The sequence below is a fragment of the Clarias gariepinus genome, chromosome 13 (genome assembly GCF_024256425.1).
Source record: "Clarias gariepinus isolate MV-2021 ecotype Netherlands chromosome 13, CGAR_prim_01v2, whole genome shotgun sequence".
Classification (NCBI taxonomy): domain Eukaryota; kingdom Metazoa; phylum Chordata; class Actinopteri; order Siluriformes; family Clariidae; genus Clarias; species Clarias gariepinus.
Window position 1 is genome coordinate 23,039,120 of NC_071112.1, and position 19,966 is coordinate 23,059,085.

Genomic DNA, 19,966 nt, shown 5'->3' on the forward strand with positions numbered 1-19,966 from the left:
ATAGTAGTAATAATAGTAAAGCTAATAACACTAATCATGTTCATTAGGTCCAGGTTCGATTTCCTCCTTGGGGGTGTGTGTGCATGGAGTTTGCATGTTCTCCCCGTGCTCGATGGGTTCCCTCGGGGTTCTCCGGTTTCCTCCCACAGTCCAAAAACATGCAGATTAGGTTAATCAGCTTCTCAAATTGCCCGGAGTGTGTAAACGAGCATGTGAATGTGTATGTGTGTACACTGCGATGGATTGGCACCCTGTCCAGGGTATACCCTGCCTCGTGCCCTAAGTCTTCTGGGATGGGCTTCAGGCCTCCTGTGACCCTGTATACAGAATAATGTGGTATAGACAGTGAGTAAGAGCGATATTGATTAGGTGAACCAATCCGAATGCATTTTACATTAACAAAATTTATACACTTACACTTTCATAATACAGTAACTTACAGAAGGTTCTGGTACTGTATATGCATTTTGTTTTTTTGTATCATCCAACAGCAGTTACTTTTTGCTCACAATGGAGCTAAGAGATCCTAAATCAAAGTCTAGAAATGATCAATTGTGTGCAGAACGTATGTCGAACTGCCTGACCAAAAATGTTGTTTCACAAGGCTGAAATTATTGGCCTGCATCAAGCAAGGAAAACATTTTTTGTAAAAATTTACTGGAATTGTGTTAAAAAAATAAATAAAAACGTCCAACATACTACAACTCAACATAATTGGGACAGTTTAGAAATTGGCAATTAAAAACAAAAAAGAGTCATCTGTAAAGTCTATTCATCTTGTACTGTATTGAAAACACTAAACAGCCTATTAATGTATGATTTATTATGTGAATTTAATTGTTTATTGAAAATATGCACTCTTTTCAAATCTGGTTGCTGCAACACCCTTCAAAATAAATTGAGCCAGAACCAATTTAAGACTAATAACAATGTGGGCAGTAAAAATTACAAGGTGGTGGGAAACAAGTGCTCTTAAACCAGTGAACCAATTATGTTAGAGTAAATAAGGAGTAATAAATGACCTAGTCCTCCTAGAGCAACTAAGGGATGAGGCTCGCTGATTTGCCAAACAGTACAGTATACACGGTATAATTAAGAAATTCAAGTTAACCCCTCAAATTTCAATGTATACAGGTTAGGGGTGAAAGCCACCTCTAAATATGCATTATCTCCGGTTCCTCAGACATCACTGTCTTAAAAACCTGTCATGCTTAGTTGATATCATAATGTGGGTTTGGGAACGCTTTGGGTAAACCTTTGTCCATTAACATAATGTGTTGCTGCATTTACAAATGCGACTCAAGGCTTTAGAAAGCCGTACATTAATCCTGTCCAGAGATGCCAAAGACTTTTCTAAGCTCAGTCTCATCTGAAATGGACAGCGGTCCGATGAGTCAAAATTTCATGTAGCTTTTTAAAAACAACAGCCATCATGTTTTCTAAGTCAAACAGGAAAAGGACTTTCCAAGCCGTTACCAGCATCAGGTCCAAAAGCCAGCATCACTCATGGTATGGGGGTGCCAGTGCCCATGGCAGGAGAAAATTGCATCTGTAAGGGCAATATTACTGCAGAAAAATATTTTCTTTGTGGAGCAACAAATACTGCCATCCAAACACTGTCTTTTTTAGAGACATTCCTGTATTTTCCAGCAGTATAACACCAAACCGCATTCTGCTCAGATTACAGATGCATGGCAGCTAAACACAGAGTACGGCTGCTACACTGGCCTGCCTGCTCCAATTGAAAATGTGTGGTGCATTATGAAGTGCAAAATATGGCAACAAATACCCCATACAATGGTGCAACTGTAGGTCCTGCATAATGGAAGAATGAGGAAAGCTTCTGCTAGTTAAACCTGACCAACTGGTGTCTTCTTTGTCCAAATGTCGGATAAGAGATGACTTGATAAAGTTGCATAAAAAACTTATAGTTGAAATCACAACTAGTTTAATAGTGAAAGTAAGAGCATTTCTACAGACATAGTGTAGCGAGGATTGACATGATTGGGAATTAACAATCCCTGTGTGGCCATAAGAAAACTACTCGTTAGTAAGACAAAGGAGAACAAAAGTTTCAGTTTGCTAGGAGCCATAAAGATTAGATTTGGAGAAATGGCAAAAAGTCATGTGATCTGATGAGTCCAGGTTGAGCCAATTCCAGAGCGATGGTTGTGTTAGAGTAAGAAGAGAAGCGCATGAAGCGATGCACCCATCATGCTTAGCGTCCACTATACAAGAATCTGGAGTTACTTCAGGTGGTCAGGTCTAGGCTCAGCAATAAAGGTGGCAATAAAAAGGAGTCAGCTGCCTGCTTTAATGTACTGAATAACCAGGTATGCAATTTTTCTTTCATGATGGCATGGGCATAATCCAGGACTCAAATTGTAAGAGAGTATTTCTGAGAACTCATCACTCACCCACAGTTTAAATCTCACTTTAAGTAAATTTTTGTTTAAAATTTAAACAAAGAAATGTATATATATATATATATATATATATATATATATATTAAAAAAAAAGAAATTCCTGTAGACACACATTTGATTAACATGCTGTTATCTTAAATGCTGTCTGTCTGAAAAACAAATGGCTATGAAAAATCATGGACTTTAAATGGACGGTGCTCAGCATGACATATTATGCTTACTAACTCACTTACTCATTGTCTATATCGCTTTATCCTGTATACAGGGTAGCGGGGGCCCTGGAGCCTATCCCAGAGGACTTAGGGCACGAGGCAGGGTGCCAATTCATCACAGGGCACGCACATACACACACTTACACAGTCATTCACACACTACAGGCAATTTGAGAACACCAGTTACCCTAATCTGCATATCTTTGGACTTTGTACCCAGAGCAAACACACCAAGCACGGGGAGAACATGCAAACTCCATGCATACAGAGACGGGAATTGAACCAGGCCAGGAATCAAACCCAGACCCTGGAGGTACAAGGCGACAGTGCTAACCACTACAACAAAGTACTATCATTTTAGGCTTACAGGGCTTACTATTTCTTTGCTATTTAATGTCATTACAATAACACTACTTCTTGGTAAAGCCCATAGCATGCAAGAAAAAATAAGCTTAGGTTACGTAAATATCATAATAGAAAAGCTTCTGTTTCAGGCAAATGGACAAACTCCACCTCACACACAATCCCGACACAACTGAATACTGATGTGCACAATTTTGGTATTTAGTAATTCTGCACACACTCAGCTCAACTCCTATAACCCTATGTATGTTTGGGTTTGTTACTGTCAAATGTTATGGCCATTAGTGCTTCATGATTGATTCCTAAATTCTGTATCTCTCACTTCACATTTATGACAACATGTCATTATCATTCCATCCTTAGTATAAAACAGCAGTCTGATTGCAATGTTGGAAGGGCATTTCTTTTTCAGATGATAGTTCAACATCATTTTTTAGATGAGGTTGCAGTGAGGGGTTAAGCAGGAGGAAATAGCTGGGTGTGAAGGTAGTGAGGGACTAAATGCAATGAAATTGCATGCCACAGAAATTCCACTATTTCCTATAAGAACAATTTTCATAGTTTTGCAGAGTCATAAAGGTCATGTTGTTAATAACATTCTCTGTCAAAAAAAGATGAAATTTTGTGAAATAGTTTTTAGCCATGGGAATCAGAAGTCTTTGTATACACAATATACAGGTCTATAGATTTGTCACTAGTTTAAGAACCTTTGGTGCCCATAAATGATTTTTTTTGTAGCTGAGAAAACAGCACTGGGTATGAGATGAGGAAAGTGATCCCAGTCCATCTCAAGACATTGTACACAATAAACACGCACACACACACACGCAATCATATGTAAGGGCAATTTTCAAGAAGCCTACTGGCATGCTTTTGGAAGATGGGAGAAAACCTGAGAACCAATTAACTCAAAGAGAACATGTAAGAAAAAAAGTTAATATAATAATAGAAGTCACATCTAACTACATCTGATGTAATGAACTATAAAATATTTCTTTAATTATTAGATGCCAAACTATATTTTGTGTGTGTACTCTATATATACAGTATATATATATATATATATATATATATATATATATATATATATATATATACCAGTAGCATGCAGTAAAAAAAGTGATGTTTAACTTACAAGTGTTCATGAAGCATAGCCATTGGGTCCATGTTTTTTGTGTTTTGTGTTTTTGTGTTCGCTGTTATCGAAGTTACTATTTATTCAAAGATCTTTTTTTTATGTTTTTAACAGGTCACTCAAACTAAATATCTTTAACTTAAACCAAGTAGGCTTACAATCGGGCCAAAAAAAAAAAAGACGAACACTAATATTTTGTTCTTTTAACTTTGATTAGAGCACACAATGTGGTGGCCAGCGAGTATGAGAAATAATTTCCACACAAGAACTGGCCACCACATTGTGTGCTCTAATCAAAGCTTAGTGCCAATACAGTATAACTGTATTATATCTATATTTAGATATAAATGTTTGGTCAAAAACCTGGTCATTCAGTACATTAAAGTCATCAGCTGATTTTATTTTATTGTCACTATGCGCGATGCGTCTCCGTCACAAAATTCTTATGGCCACACAGCTGTTTAGTCCTAATCCAGGAAGTTCTGATGACATTTTTTGTTTGGAAATGATGTTACAGGCAAAAACAGGACATCCAAGTAGTGTACAAGGCTATCCTATACCCCTGGATCCTTCCAACTTTGTCATAACAGTTTGGGGAAGTTCCATATGTACAGTACATGTAATATTCTGTTGTTTACGACATTTTGACGTCTTTTAAAGCTCATAATGTTCGTCAGTTGAGTTATGTATGAAAGCCAACATTTGGCCATGTGTCATTCAGCTGTGCACACCCTATTCATAATTACAGAATTGTTTGTGTGCATTTTCTTAAGCTAAAGCAGATTGAGGTAGAGTCAGGGGTGTGAACTTCAACCCTACACCCCCCAAGGGAGCACAGCTGTTCATAGCCAACATTTCCTCCTCCTAGTTCCTCCCTTCATTTCTCACTCCTTTCGTCCTTTCTTTTATACACTAACTTTGTTGTGCTTTGCTAGCACCAGTCATTCCTGACTCAGGGAAGTTTGATTCCCAAATGTGCCCTCCTGCTTCCTTTCCAGAGAAAAGTTAAAGCCTCTGACTGAACTTCCTCTCTGCCCTTTTAGCTGTATTTCTATACAGGGCAGGAATAAGTGGGCAGGAAAAGGACAGGGTTAAAGGGATGAGGTTATGTGGGAATGCTTCAAAGTCCAATATAAGGACATGGAGAAATGGAAGTGCAGTGCATTGTTTTGAGGATTTATTTTGTTCCCCAATCAAATATTTCAATAAATAGGTGTAGAAATAGACATCTGACATGTATTCTCAATATTTATGACTTTTAAATGAAGCAGGAAAGTAAATTTACAATTTACAAAAATATTTCAGGCTAGATTAACCTTACCATTAAATACACACAACTACATTTCAGTAATGGACCATTAACACTAAATTTTTACACATTGTTTTGCATGAAGTAAAGTTTTTTTTTACCCTAACTGCTTTCATTTCTTATGGAAAATGTTCGACTAAAATCCATACAGTGTGTCATGGTAAATTTGATTGTGCTCAGCACTGTGTGAGTGAGTACAGTATGATTGAAGCCACGGGTTCACTTCCACTCAGACAAGTGAAACTCCAAGATGCTGATCGAGACTCATTTTCAGCTATGACGAGTGACCATGGTTTTATAAAAAAAATAATAAAAAAAACCTCAATTGCTACTACAGACTTTTTATACAATCCACTCTTCAAAAAGCTATAAGGAACATCTATTGGTGCATCCTTAAATAGTGTAATATGTAATACAGAATTATTATATCCGACATTTATTGCACAAATTTTTTGTTGACAAAAGTGTAGCGTAAAAAACACAGAAGCACAGAATTTAATTAGTAGCCTGTGTGTGGCTTTAATTGAGTGTGGTTCATAGAATCTTTGCTGTACAATTAAAAGCCTAAATATAGCTATGACCTCAACCAGTTTCTGCTTTTTAGACAAGATTAGACTGGTTGACTTCTTTTTTTTCACTTAACTAGTATGTAGTGGAAATATGAAGGGTGTTTAAGTCAAACTGGGACTTATGATAAAATTTTTCATCAATAAAAATGGGTAAAATTAGTCGACATTTCCAGAAGACTTCAAGCACAGTATGGTAATGTCATACCTGTAAATATTCAGAGTGGAACGCATGATCCTTGAAAATTCTAATTAAAATTTTTATTTGACACATGCACAGTCATACATAGTACGATATGCAGTGAAATGCTTATACGACTGCCCGGGACCTTAAAAATAAAAGCTCATTAATAGGAAACAAATATAACTAATAATAAAAAAGAAATACAATAGGAAAAACAATAATTTAGCTGGGATTGAAAAAATAGACATAGCATAGTAAAACTTAAAAAAAAAAAAACGTAAAAATCTTGTATAATAATTGTGTTTTCATATGATTAAAAAAGCAATATTACAGCCATATCTTTATGGGTTACTGTGACCTTACACATATTGTCTCTGTGCTAATTCTTTGATGGCAAGGTTAAAAAATTTTTTTTTTGTCTTGCTCAACTTGGCGAAATATGTATTTATAAAATCTCCATTTTGATCAGGAGTCAAGCTGTGAAAAGAGCAAATGTAACTTACTTGGATGTTGCCTTGATGATTAACCTTTCTGGTGATCTATCTGTCATCGTCTTTCTATTTCTTCCAAATCACCATATCACCACACACACACACACACTATTTCAAAGTGTGGGGATAATGACCTGATTTAATTATCACATTTTTAAATGAAGCAAATACCAAATGACTAATATAATCAAGAGGAAATTTCACACCTATTCAGTGTGTATTATTATATTACAGCATTTACTGACACATGATGAAGATTGTAAAATTAACAGCATGTAGGAAACATCCAGTGGGTTGGTGCTAAGCCCCATTACCTTCAGGAACATCAAAATTTTAACTTTCCCTCTCCTGCATTCAAGCAGAGATCTACTCGCTCACGGCCATGTGTTTGCAGCCTAATGTTTGTGATTGTACTCTGGTGTTTTGCTTGTTCAGTGCTAGTTTTTGTGTCTTAGTGTGTCTCACCACCCATTTGTTACAGACCAGTCTTTTAAAGACGAGTAACCTTGAAACAAATGAGCTCATCTTGTTCTGCTCTCAGATCTCTCAGTCCACCGTGGATGTTCTGGCTTGCCATCAGCGACAGCTCTTGGACCATGAGAGATTAAATGATGCTCAGGCTGGCTGCTTTAGTTGTTAAAGCACTCTGGTCAAGCTGGATTCAGAAACAGATTTCGTGTATAATCATGCTCCTAGTGGCAACTCATAACAAATTTAATGAGCATTTCCACCATGACCTTTTACCATTTAGACTTACGCTGGCTGAGTTTATCTTTTATTTGCAGTTTGCTTCATGAATGTCAAACAGTAAGAATGTTATTATACTGATGCATGTTTTGCTAGGATATTTTTTTATTAATATACCAAAGACAAGGCTGTGTTAAAAATTTGAAATTCGACAAGGGCTCATGTTTTAGAAGCTGCCGATAACATCTTAAGGCTGAATTACTAGCACATAATGAATTCATCTAAAAAGGCCGTTCCCATGGATCATTATTTTGCAGAACACAGTAAATCCAAATAGATTTAGGCTCAGATTTAGATTCTGGGCAAAAAAAAGCTATGCAAGGAAAAGATGTTGACTTGTAAACCTAAAAGAGACCTGCTCCCTGTGCATCACTCTGTACGCTGTTTATTCACATCATACAGTATGCATTAAATTAGAGGAGCAGAAGTGAATATTTCTTTGTACGTTATTGTCCTGTTCATTTCTGTCCTTCCCAGGTATCCGTTCCCCACTGTGTTCAGCACATGCAGCAAGAAGGATCTCGCAGCCAGTCTGGATAAAGGAGTGGGTATGTGTCTCTACAACATTCCAGAGGTCAAAGTGTTATACGGGGGACAGCAATGTGGCAACGGCTATGTGGAGGAAGGAGAAGAGTGTGACTGCGGAGATCCAGAGGTACACCTTATCGATTATTCAGATTCATCTCTTATGCTTGGTTGTGCTACTGTAACACTCAGTCAGGTGAAATTGTTGTATAGTCCAAAAGTCCTCCATATTAAAAAAAAAATAAAAAATTAAATGGTGATAAAAAATCAAAGTTTATACTGTAGAACTTAATTTTAAACTTTGATTGGCCAAAAGAAGTTTAATTCAAGTCTCAGGTTTATATTAAAGAATTATTTAAAAAGGAATGCCAAATTGTCATTAATAAGGTGACACAGCTTTCTAATAGTTAGTATTACATTTTCCACCAGTGTAGAGTCTTCATGACAGAGGACTCGTCTGTTACATGCCATGGTGATGTTTTGTCTCATTAACGTATAGAGAAAAGGAAAAAAGGAAAACTGTAAAAGTTTTTTCTACCAAGTTCTACGGCATTAACCACCCCCATTAACAGACAAAAGTGTGTATAAAAAACTTTCCATTAGCTGCTCCAGTGAAGGGGCTGCCACAGCAGACTATTTAATCCACACACATCTTGGCACAGGTTTTATGCCGGATGCACTTCCCGGTGCAACCCTTCCATTTTACATAGGCTTGGGACCGGGACTGCATGCAAAAGCTGGGTAGTATGGGATGTGGCAACCCACTGACGTTGGGGCTTGAACCCAGATCCATAAATCAACAACCTAGACCCGTAGCTGCCTAAGCCACCACCTCTTCAGTGGTATAAGAAAAATAAAATATTATATTATTCTATTACTATTATTTCATGTTGTAGGAAATCAGCGAGGTCACGTAATTTTATTTTTTATTTTTTGGTTATTATTTTTCCGTAGGAGCACATTGTGTTGTATTCTGTATTATATCGCCAATATTAGTACCTGTAATGAATAATTGAATAAATTAATGCATTTTATTACACAGCTATTGTATATTGCTGTGCCTTAAACTCATCCCATCATTGCATCATTTTGCTCAGAGCAACAATTCAAGCAACGTACACAATTCCTTCATTTCCTGTATTTACTTCTCTACATGCCCGAATGGCCTCAATTGTTTATGATGTTGACATTTAGAAGATGTTTGGTCAGGGCAAGGCAAAGATTCATGTTGCTCATCCTGTGCTCTTTATATCCCACACCGAAATATGACAAGGGGTTTAACAACACATTCACACATCTGGAAGGATGCAGAGATTGCAAGCCAAGGGAAGAATGAATGCCCAATAAATGGACTTTATTGGATGGCCAGATGAGGGACCTCCACCCGTTTCTCTCTTTTTACAGTTCATCCTCATGCATGCACAACAGACTGATGTCAGAATGCAGGGGAGCAGCCAGGTCTGTAAAGAGATTCCAAAAAAGCTTGAGCCTCACCCAGCCTGTTCTGTCAGCACAGGGCCAGCATTTTGAGGCCTTGTTATTGTACCTTCAGCATATTTGCAACTCATGTCAACTGAAGTTGATGGCCTAAATAAGTTCATTTAAGAAGCAGGCACCTGGTGCGTTTCCAGTCGGTGTTTTTCTGTTAAATCACTTATGCATGTCTCGGCGTTGTTTCTTGGCCTCTTTCTTTCTGACCTCGCTTTCTCATCTCATGGTTGAGGACGTCTTGCCTTTCCTTCAATTGTGAAGAGCTGATGAAAAATGGATCTCTTCTGGCAACACACTTACATGCGCACACACACACACACACACACACACACACACACACACACACACCCTGGTTCTACTTTTCATTTGTTTCAGCATTTTCCCTGATGGATATTAAAACAATCACTACCACACACACAAAAACACATGTAGGATGTAGGTACATACTGCATTCTGTATGTCTTAATCTAAACCATGTGTGTTAGCACACACCAACAAAAAGGCTGTCATTTAAAAGCTGTTTCTTGTTTGTTTGAATGTTCCTGTGGTTTTGTATACAAGACAATGTGTATGTACTGTAAGACTACAGTATATACATAGTGTTTTGCAATTTAGATGAAGGCTTATTTAATTGCATGTAGATCAAATCTATTTAACTAATTATTTGATTTCTAAAGGCACCACAGCCTTCCTAACCCTAGGAAAGTTTTTCGATTAGGGTGGGATTTTTTTTTACATGGTAATTATTTATTTATATATTAAACTTTTACTATATTAACTTTTTAACTACTTTATTATATCAGCCTTTTTATGTGAAGTCATTGGGGTAGTGGTAACTCAGTGGTAAAGATGTTGGACTGCTGATCATAAGGTCTACAGTTTGAGCCCCAGAGCCAACAGATTAAAATGGGTTGGGTCCTTGAGCAAGGTCCTTCAACCTCAACTGCTTAGATACAATCTGGTGTCAAGCTGGCAACTCGTACAGTAGCATTGGCTTTATCTCCAGGAAAATGGCACATGGATGGACGCTTACTGTTTGTTGAGTTATCTGGGAATTTGCACATCAGCTTCTGCTTTAAACTGGAAAAAAGGCATTAGCCAACTACAGGGGACATGAGGATCAGCTCTGGAATTATTTTTTAATTCTTATGTCTTGTGTGTGATTGTCACACAACAATTGTTCAAAGTAGGTTCAACTAAGTGGTCGATAACCTCAAATGAAAAACCACACATTACTATGGATGCACTTCCCTGTCTCACATGTTACTGACGGCAATCTCTTACACACAGGTTTTTATACACAGACCCTATACCGTTATGTCATTACTACATCATAGTAGAGACTGTGAGGTGGCAATTCTCTGTCACAGATGGTGCTTGTACTGTATGTTAAGTCTGTTCCTTCGCTACACTAGTGACTGTGAGGTGATGCATACTGTGTCATACTCTGATCGTGTCACAGTTGTTCCTTGTCGAATGACTTCAGCTTCACCATTTCACTTATTTTTAACTTTACACCTCCCACTTGAACTACTGGTTCTTGAACCCAAGTAGTTCACACTTTCTTTACTTCTGCCTGATCTTCTGCAGGAACCAAGACCTCTAGCCGTCTAACATCTCTGTAAGGGTTGGTCGCAGGAATCTTGATTTTCAATTTCTTCATGGCTTTCTCTGTCTCATCTGAGACGCTCACTGCACAATGCGAACAGTGGTCTCTGCTGCCCCATTCCTTCATGTAACGAGAACATGCAGGATTGATTTTCCAGGGCCATTTCCTGGAATCTACCACCAGTCACCACTCAGCCTTTTGCATTTCCCCAACTCTTTTTGCAAAGAACGTCTGGAACCCATAGCTATCACATTAAATGGCCCCCAGCACAATCTGACTGTCTACTACATGAAACCAATGTTCAACTTTTATCCGCCAATTCTTCTCAGAAAAATGGCCTTATTTCTGAGATTTCCAGAAGGTGGCTTGCCCCATGTTTGTCAAGTTAAGCTCCCATTTCCTGTCTCTTGGAATTCCTCCCTGACAAGAAATGCACCTTTTTGCTTGGCAGGCGTAACGAGACCAATTGGGTCATAGAGCCCAGGAATTTGGCCCGTACTCATTTTCTTTTTCCTTTTTGAAAAGTTAATGAAAGTCATGATGTAGAGTTTATCTTCTACCCGCCCCCTAAGCTTTATTATCTTCTTTCTTCATCTGGTTTAGAGGTATGATTGCTTGACCTAGAGTTTGTGCACCAGTCACTTGCCCACCACTTTGTCCTGACCTAACCCATGGCTTGAGTGCAAATCTGCCAGCTGTAAGAATCTCTTTAAGTCCATTTATTATCATGATCTCTCCTGGTCATTGTTGGATGTGAGGATGTCATCTACATAGCTATCCTCCTCAAGTACTCTGCGCTCCTCTTTCAAATAAGCAAACTTTGCCAATCGTGCTGTTTCACCCATAGCTAATTGCCTAATGCATCCAGCAGGGTGATTTACGATGTTGACCCTTGTTATGGCATAGTCGCTTATTGCTTCCTACTCCGTATCTCTCCAAAGGAACCTATGGAGATGCACTTCACACTCTTCGAGCCAGACAGAGATGTACATCTTAATGTCTCTATGAGCAGCAAATACTCCCTTTCTAAATCGAAGCAAGGCAGCTCTGATAGCGTTAAGTACATTTGGACTGAGCATGAATTTTTGGCTACTATTCCAGACCAGCCGCACCAGAGTGGTTGTTGAGTGGGGGAGTAGCGGTGCCACTAAGTGGCTAACATACCAAACTGGTCCCTTCCACTTCTCGATCTCTTCCTTATTGAGTTTAATCGCTGCTTCTCTTTTGACCATATCATGGACCTGAGCTGCATAAATACCTCGCCCATTCTGGTACTCTCTTGAGGTGTTTTTCCGTTTTTTCACCTGACTTTCCTCATTGGATTATCTTGGGGATATTTGGAGCTTCAGCCTTTTCAAAGATTTCCTCATACTTGACTGCAGCTGCCCTCATGGGCCGAGCAAAATGTGTCTCAGACTCATGCGCTGTCATATCCACCTTCTCAAACAGATCTGGGTGTGCTCCAGCAACAGGTTTCCCCACCCGACTGTCCCAAAGGACGAGATCTCTCACAACTCATACTTTGTGGTGGGAGTCTCCCCTCTCGGTGGCTGATGAGGAGTTCAATCTTCTCCGGCCTTTTCAAATCTCTAAGGTCTGCGTCTGGAAAGAATTTTTTAAGTTGCTCTGGAGTTACAATTCTGTGGACTTTGGCGATCTCCTATAACCCATAACAGATCAACTGATGAGCCTTCACTGTCCCCTCGTGAGTTTTGACCCTAATCCTAAGGGGGTACCTTTTGTGCTCACTCTAATGGCAATCTTGCCAACCCCATAAACCGCCAAGGTAACTTTCTCTCCTCTTGAGTCTATCAGCAGCTTTGTGTGTAGTATAATTTGTGTCTGAGGCCAGATCTATTAGCGTGCCAATATTTTGTCCTGCATTAGCAGTTACATCCATCAACATTATGATAACAGGGAGTTTTTTTTAATCCACTCCCGACTAAAAGTCCCATTTTGTCTCTCCCAGAGCAGTCTACTATCATAGCTTTGTTGGTAAACGCTATCTTGAACTTTTCTGCTAGTTCAGCCAGAAGCTCCTCTTGCTCATCTGTAAATCTACTTCCTTTCCTTGGGTCTCTGGTGGTGGCTTTTCCTCCACCCATGTCTTTGAGTTCCCCTTTTGGGCAAAGGAGGTAATGGTGGTCTGACGAGGCTCCCATTTTACAGTCTTTAACTCTGCAAAGATATTTGTTGTTGCACCTGTCACTATCCTTGTGACATCCCAAGCACCCTTTACACGCACCCAGTTCCTTTTCAATGGATTTCTTCTCTGCTTTAATTCTTTGAACTTTTTGCAGAAGAAGATTTTTCTTCTCCACACACAACGCATCCACTTTCCGTAGAAACTTTCTTTGTCGTTCTGGTGAAGGTATACTTCTTTTCTGGCCTTTCTGCCTTTTTTGAGATTTTGAACTGCTCAAGCCTTTCAAGAATTTTTTGTACTTTCTTTAGAAACTTTAGTAGTGCATCAAAGTGTTTCTCTGGTGTGATGCCATTTGCAAGATCCATCATGTAGACTAACCATTGTCTTTTCACAAACTCGTGTAACTTTCTCTCAACAAACTTTATCACAAGTGGGTTCTTGATTGCACTGATATTTCCAAGGTCCTTGGAAATGCCAGATCTGCCAGGGCTTTTTTCTACCGTTTGGATTAACTCTATAGCCCTTCTTTGCTGATTTTCTCTCACAGCAGGAATCCTTTCTAGCTCCTCGACACTTTCCATGGCGATTGTGGTTTTGTTTCCATAGCGGTTCTCCAACACTCTGAAGATGTCAGCAGCTGTGCACCAGTTGAATCTTTTTAACCTCAGCCGACCCTGTGGGTTCTCCTTGTCTCTGAAGGTTTTCCCAGTCTCTCCTCCTGTGGTAGAAGTCCCTCTTATTACCACTGAAGCTTGTAGGTTTCATTTTTACTACTAGCATAATCTAAGCTGCAGATGCTACCATATATTTTCATCTTATTTTTTACATCGGTTTCTGATACTCGTGCATTCTCTGTAATCCTTTGACTTCACGCAAATTGAATTACTCTTGCTTCACACTTACTGCTAAACTTTTTTAGCTTGCATATGCAACCCTCTAACTCTGCTCTTACTGTTGTTGGGGTCCACCTTTCCCAGTTTGCAAGAGCCTTTGTTGCCTCTTTCACCAGCCCTAGTTGCCTCTTTCAATGGCAAGAGTTTCAGTTGCATACTATAGCCGATGGTATCGACAGGCATGGTGACAGCAGAATGACTTCTGCTTAACCCGTTCACTTATTTTAAAATTTACACTGTACCTTATATAAAGTCATGAAATATACTCTAATGAAAAAAGTGGAAAAGGGGGTGAAGGCTTAGAGACGTATGCTATGGCAGCACAGCTAATTTGTTTGGGACATCATACCAAAATGGCTATTAATACTGTATATCTAACATTTGTGTGTGTGTGTGTGTGTGTGTGTGTGTGTGTGTGTGCACGCATGATTTTCAGGAGTGTGTGAACCCTTGCTGCAACGCAACCACCTGTACTCTCAAAGAAAATGCTGTATGCGCCCACGGACAGTGCTGTGAGGATTGCAAGGTACTCTTTTGATCTGTGCTTGTCTCCCTTTTGACTTCCTCCCTACTCCTCTGTCTCTCCTCCTCCACATATTCATTCTCAGAGGGAAAAAAAAAGGAAAGCGTGGAAAATGCATTCTCTTTGCCCCATTAGTGAGCGCAACATGAACTGTCATTTATGCTCCAAAAGCACACGCTGAATTTCCTCCGAGGGCTTCAGACACATAAATCAGTCAGCATAGTTCACTGACTGAGCCAGGACAGAAATACTGAGCCGGCTTACAATCACTTGGCTGGTTAGGTCTCAATAGATCTCTTTCGGCTTATAGCTTGGCCGACACAATCTGGCATGTGTGGAGACTTAAGCACTCGTGAAAAAACATCTTAGAAATTAAGTCTAACATTGGTACAAATTCTCAGTTTCTTAGGTTTTACCATTGTGTTTGTGGTTGAAGGAAACACTGTGCAGTGTCACGGCTGCCAGTATTGTTATTTCAGTGATCGGTGACGCTTCCTCTTGGTGTTCATGGTGTTTTGTGTTGTAGTGCATGCCCTGTTTGTTCTTCTTTCTTACTTTTTTGTCTCTAGGTAATTATATCTATGTATTTAAATATATTTTTAACAGTTCAATTAAATTCCACAAAGTCTAAACTGACTGCATAACCATTACCAACACGCATTGCCCAACAAAACCCTGAAATTCTCAACTTGCACTAGCAGCCAGGGCATCCTCATGAATAATGTACTGTATATGTTTTCATATTATCATATCCATTATATTGTGCATGAGTATTGAATTTGTCAAGACCTTCTTATGCCGTAGGACATGTATGACATGCATGAGACAGAGCCCTCTCAGTGCTGGTACAGTATATGTGTGTGTGTGTTTAAAGTTGAAGCTTGCTGGAACACCATGCAGAGAGTCAAGCAACTCATGCGACCTGCCAGAGTTCTGTACTGGTTTGAGTCCTCACTGTCCAGCCAACGTCTACCTGCATGATGGACATGCGTGCCATGCTGTTGACGGCTACTGTTACAACGGCATCTGCCAAACCCATGAACAGCAGTGCATCACCCTCTGGGGTCCAGGTAAGTACCTGTACAGAGCTCTGAATCTAATGATTCAAAGTCAAGAGTCACAAAAAACACACACTTTTGTATTTTTTTTTCTCACATTTCTTCTTACCAATTTATTATGGCGTGAGGTTTGTAGGAAGCCAGCCATTTACAGGGTGTTTTTTTTTTTTTTTTTCAAAATTATATTTCTGCTTTCTTAAAGGTGAAGTAATACTGTATATTATAGACAGTTATCGTCATCTTCTTCTTCTTCTTTTCGTGCTTCCAATCTGCATATTTAATTTGGAACAGGTTTTACACCCTTACTGAAGCACCTCTCCCTACTGTATATTCAGGCTTGGGACCAGCACTTAGAGTGTACATTGCACTGACTTGTACATCCCCATGTCTAACCTTTACAAACACAGTCTTTTATGAAAAAGGACTGACAAGAGTGTGTTAAAGAAAATAATAATATAAGTAAGTGAATATTGTGAAATCGATTGACACAAAATCGATCCACAAGACCCACATTATGCCACGTTGTTTATTCCACTTGGTCACCATTGTGACACAGGTTTGAGACTGTATTTCCTGCTTTCTATTTTGAATTAGATTATAGAAAGCAGGAAATATAATATGCCGTTTGTATCACTCAAAATAAAGAGCGTTCAATGTTTTCTTTCTTTCTCTCTCTCTCCCGTTCCCTTTTTTCTCTCTAGGAGCCAAACCTGCTCCTGGTATCTGCTTTGAAAGGGTAAACTCAGCTGGAGATCCCTATGGCAACTGTGGCAAAGATTCCAAAGGCTCCTTCGCCAAATGTGAAGCACGGTATACCATGTTCACAGCACACATCACACACAGCCAGCTTCTCATTTCATGTCACTCAAGTCTCATGGGGACCAAAAGCCAGCTCGTCCGGTGTGATCCCACAAAAAAGCCATTTATCCATCCATCTAGGAACCTTTTGTAGTCCAACCAGGGTTCACAGAGGCCTATGGTGACCATTAAAATTATTCCCATTTTGTATGACCGTGCAAAATGGGAATAAACCATCCCAAATGTCCTAATGCCAGACACAATATGACATCCCCAGGTGTTTTGACTCAATATTTACATAAAGACATTTTCTGTTATATTGAACTTTCAGCTGCCTAACATATTTATGTCTGCAAAACAATTCCTGCTATCTGTTCTCAACCAAATGAGGATGTTTTCCCCCTTGAGTCTGGTTCCTCGCAATGTTTCTTCCTCTTGGAATCTCAGAGTTCCTTGCTCCTGTCGCACCTCGGCTTGATCATTATTATTTATACACAGTTTCTCACATTTCATACACATTTCTACAATTTTCTTTTCATTTTGTGAAGCTGCTTTAAGAGAATGACCATTGGTAAAAGCACTATATGACTAGAATTTAATTGAAATTCCTAGAGGTCTTGCCGACTCAAGCCCTAAAGGGCCAGAGCTGCCCCAATGGCACAAAGAAAACCAACAAAATATTGGCCTGATATTTTGTGTTGTAATGTTATGGCTGTTAGGTATATACGTTTTATTTGATAAATGATAAAAACGCAGGGAACAGTATGTTTTGGTCATTTTATAAAGTTGCTGGTAATTCTATTAGCTGGTAAATTATCTACAATGGACATGCACTGTTGTTTATGCTGTAGGGACGGTACCAGAAAAGACTTTAAAAGGTTCACATTTAGAATTTGGGTCAAACTGGTTCCCCATGTTCCAGTGTCCTGCAGTAATATTTAATTGTAATGGAATCTTTTAATCCAGTTTTCCTCATTTTATTTTTGGGGGTAAACATCCATCCATCCACCTGGAATATGGCAATTTTATAACATACATTTTATTATAACAGTAAAATCTGGAATGGACTTTCCAACAAGCAGGTATTATTGTGATGGTGGTGTCCACAAACTTTGATTTCCGCCACTGAAAAAGGTTTTAGTAATACAAGTAAATAAGCCTTAACATACATATCCATTATGAGTAGTTCTATTCTCTGTGTTGTCTCTTGTCTCTATTTAAGTGGATGTTGGAGTCTTGTGCTTGTAAAGAAGATGAGAAAATTTCAGCGGATGGCAATGATTTTTCTAGCAGCTCATATAATTATGCCACTTTGCCTGTGAGATTTAAAGTTGTTTATAATAGACATCTTTGTCTTTTTCTCTCTCAATGAACATTAGACATGACACACATACTGTAGGAATAAAGAGAGAGAGAAAGAGACTAAAAGAAACAAAAGGCTAAGCACTGACTCACTCACTGTTTGTTCTCGTGTTCTCATCTGTTAATCTCTTTCTCTCTCTCTATGTGGTGTGTGTGCACGGGTGTGTGTTTTGCTTCAGGGATGCTAAGTGTGGCAAAATCCAGTGCCAGGGCGGTGCCAATCGACCTGTAATTGGAACCAATGCTGTTTCCATAGAGACCAACATTCCCCTACATGAGGGGGGCCGAATCCTGTGTCGGGGGACACACGTATACCTCGGGGACGACATGCCCGACCCAGGACTTGTGCTAACTGGCACTAAGTGTGCTGAGGGCATGGTAAAGAGCTTCAGGAAACATTTCAGTCAAAAGCAAAGTCAACATTTATTCGTCAAGGTTGATGTTTAAAGCAATGTACTCAGTGTCGGTTACTCAGTGGAACTTTCCTCTCCATTACAGATGTGTTTGAACAGACAGTGTCAGAATGTCAGTGTGTTTGGAGTCCACAAGTGTTCAGGGAAATGCCATGGCAAAGGGGTGAGTAACACTAGCATTCAACATAGCAACATTCCGCATGGATAATCCAGAATCTTCCTTATGTATATACTGTAAACATGCTGAATGGCCTTATCGTTTGCCATGAAAAACATGAACTACGTACAGTATCCCACAAAAGTAAGTACACCCTCACAAAAATGAGTACACCCCTCACCCCCTTTAGCAACCACTTTAGTATATGTTCTTGAAGGGAAATACAATAGAAATGATAATTGGATATACGTTAGAGTGGTCAATGTGCAGCTTGTATAGCAGTACAGATTTACCGTCATCTAACAATAAGTCAACATGCAGACTTTATTGTTTAAATAACTGCCAGTGAAAATGAGTACGCCTTGCGTGAACATGTCAAAACAGTGTCCAAAATGTCAAAAATTTTGTGCATCATTGTTATCTAGCACGGCCTTAATCCTCCTGGGCCTGGAATTCACCAGAGCTGCACATGTTGTTCCTGGGAAGCTCTTCCACTCCTCCATAATAATATCACGGAGCTGCTGGATGTTAAACACATGGCACTTCTTCGCCTTCTGTTTGAGGACGCCTCACTGACAAACACATGAACATGATGAATAGGACATCAGACTTTGCATGGTTAAAGATGTACAGCTGTTATCACTTAATGTAGGATGTACTCACTGTTTAGACAATAATGGCTGTATGTTGAGTTAGTTTAGAGGACCTAGAGTAAACCTATACTGTCATATAAGCTGCACATTGACTACTGTAAAATATATCCAAGTTTCATTTCTATAGTATTGTTCTTTGAGAAGTTGTACGAAAATGTTTGCTGAAATTAGAGGGGTGTACCCATTTTTTTTGAGTGGGTGTAAATATGTATTTTCTTTTGTAAAATTGAATACTATAGCTCAATTACTGTAAATATTTGTATCCCTTTAGATACAGGCTAGTTCATCCACGTTTTTTCTTATAATACGGTCTGAAACGTGAAGGTGACACACTTGCAAACAGATTTAAACATTTAAGGAGTTTGCTGTGAACACTGTGTCAAGAGATAGTGGGATTAGAAAGCCTTTATCACAAAACCTATCCAGCAGGAATTTTTGGTTGTCACAACATTCTGGTGACATTAATTTGCCAACTTTGCAGACACTGAGACAACTTTGGTGTGAGTGGTTTTTGAAAGTTGGAATTACTTCGAACAACATTGACTACATCTAGGTTTTGATAACCATTAACTACAGCAAGATAGCGTTATGCTTACCCCCGGACCCCTATAAAACATAGTCAGTAAGTCAGTAAATATGTGCAAACGTTTTTAATGACGCCACAAAGAAATACCAGACAATAGCAATTTAACAAAAAATTTAACTGGAAAGCAGCCAAAAAAGTAAAGAAAAAGTTTCACTTCTGAGAAAGCAGATGTGATGCAATTTGTCTCAACACTATATTACAGTACAGTAATTTGGGAGCTAAGATGCACCTCATGGTAATATTTCCAAAGAAATTTTAAACAGGCAGCATTATAGCACTAAGAGATGTGTGACATGAGAAACACGCAGTGTATCTGTCC

General features: G+C 39.0%; 1 protein-coding gene across 1 annotated transcript in view; it reads left to right on the forward strand.

Annotated features, from left to right (window-relative positions):
- adam12b (ADAM metallopeptidase domain 12b) overlaps positions 1–19,966 on the forward strand; it is a 133,714-nt gene that overhangs the window by 98,481 nt on the left and 15,267 nt on the right. The window contains exons 12-17 of the mRNA XM_053510115.1: positions 7,911–8,088; positions 14,534–14,623; positions 15,495–15,690; positions 16,380–16,488; positions 18,018–18,216; positions 18,337–18,414. Of these exons, the coding sequence (XP_053366090.1) occupies positions 7,911–8,088; positions 14,534–14,623; positions 15,495–15,690; positions 16,380–16,488; positions 18,018–18,216; positions 18,337–18,414 (850 nt within the window). The remainder of the gene's footprint in view (positions 1–7,910; positions 8,089–14,533; positions 14,624–15,494; positions 15,691–16,379; positions 16,489–18,017; positions 18,217–18,336; positions 18,415–19,966) is intronic.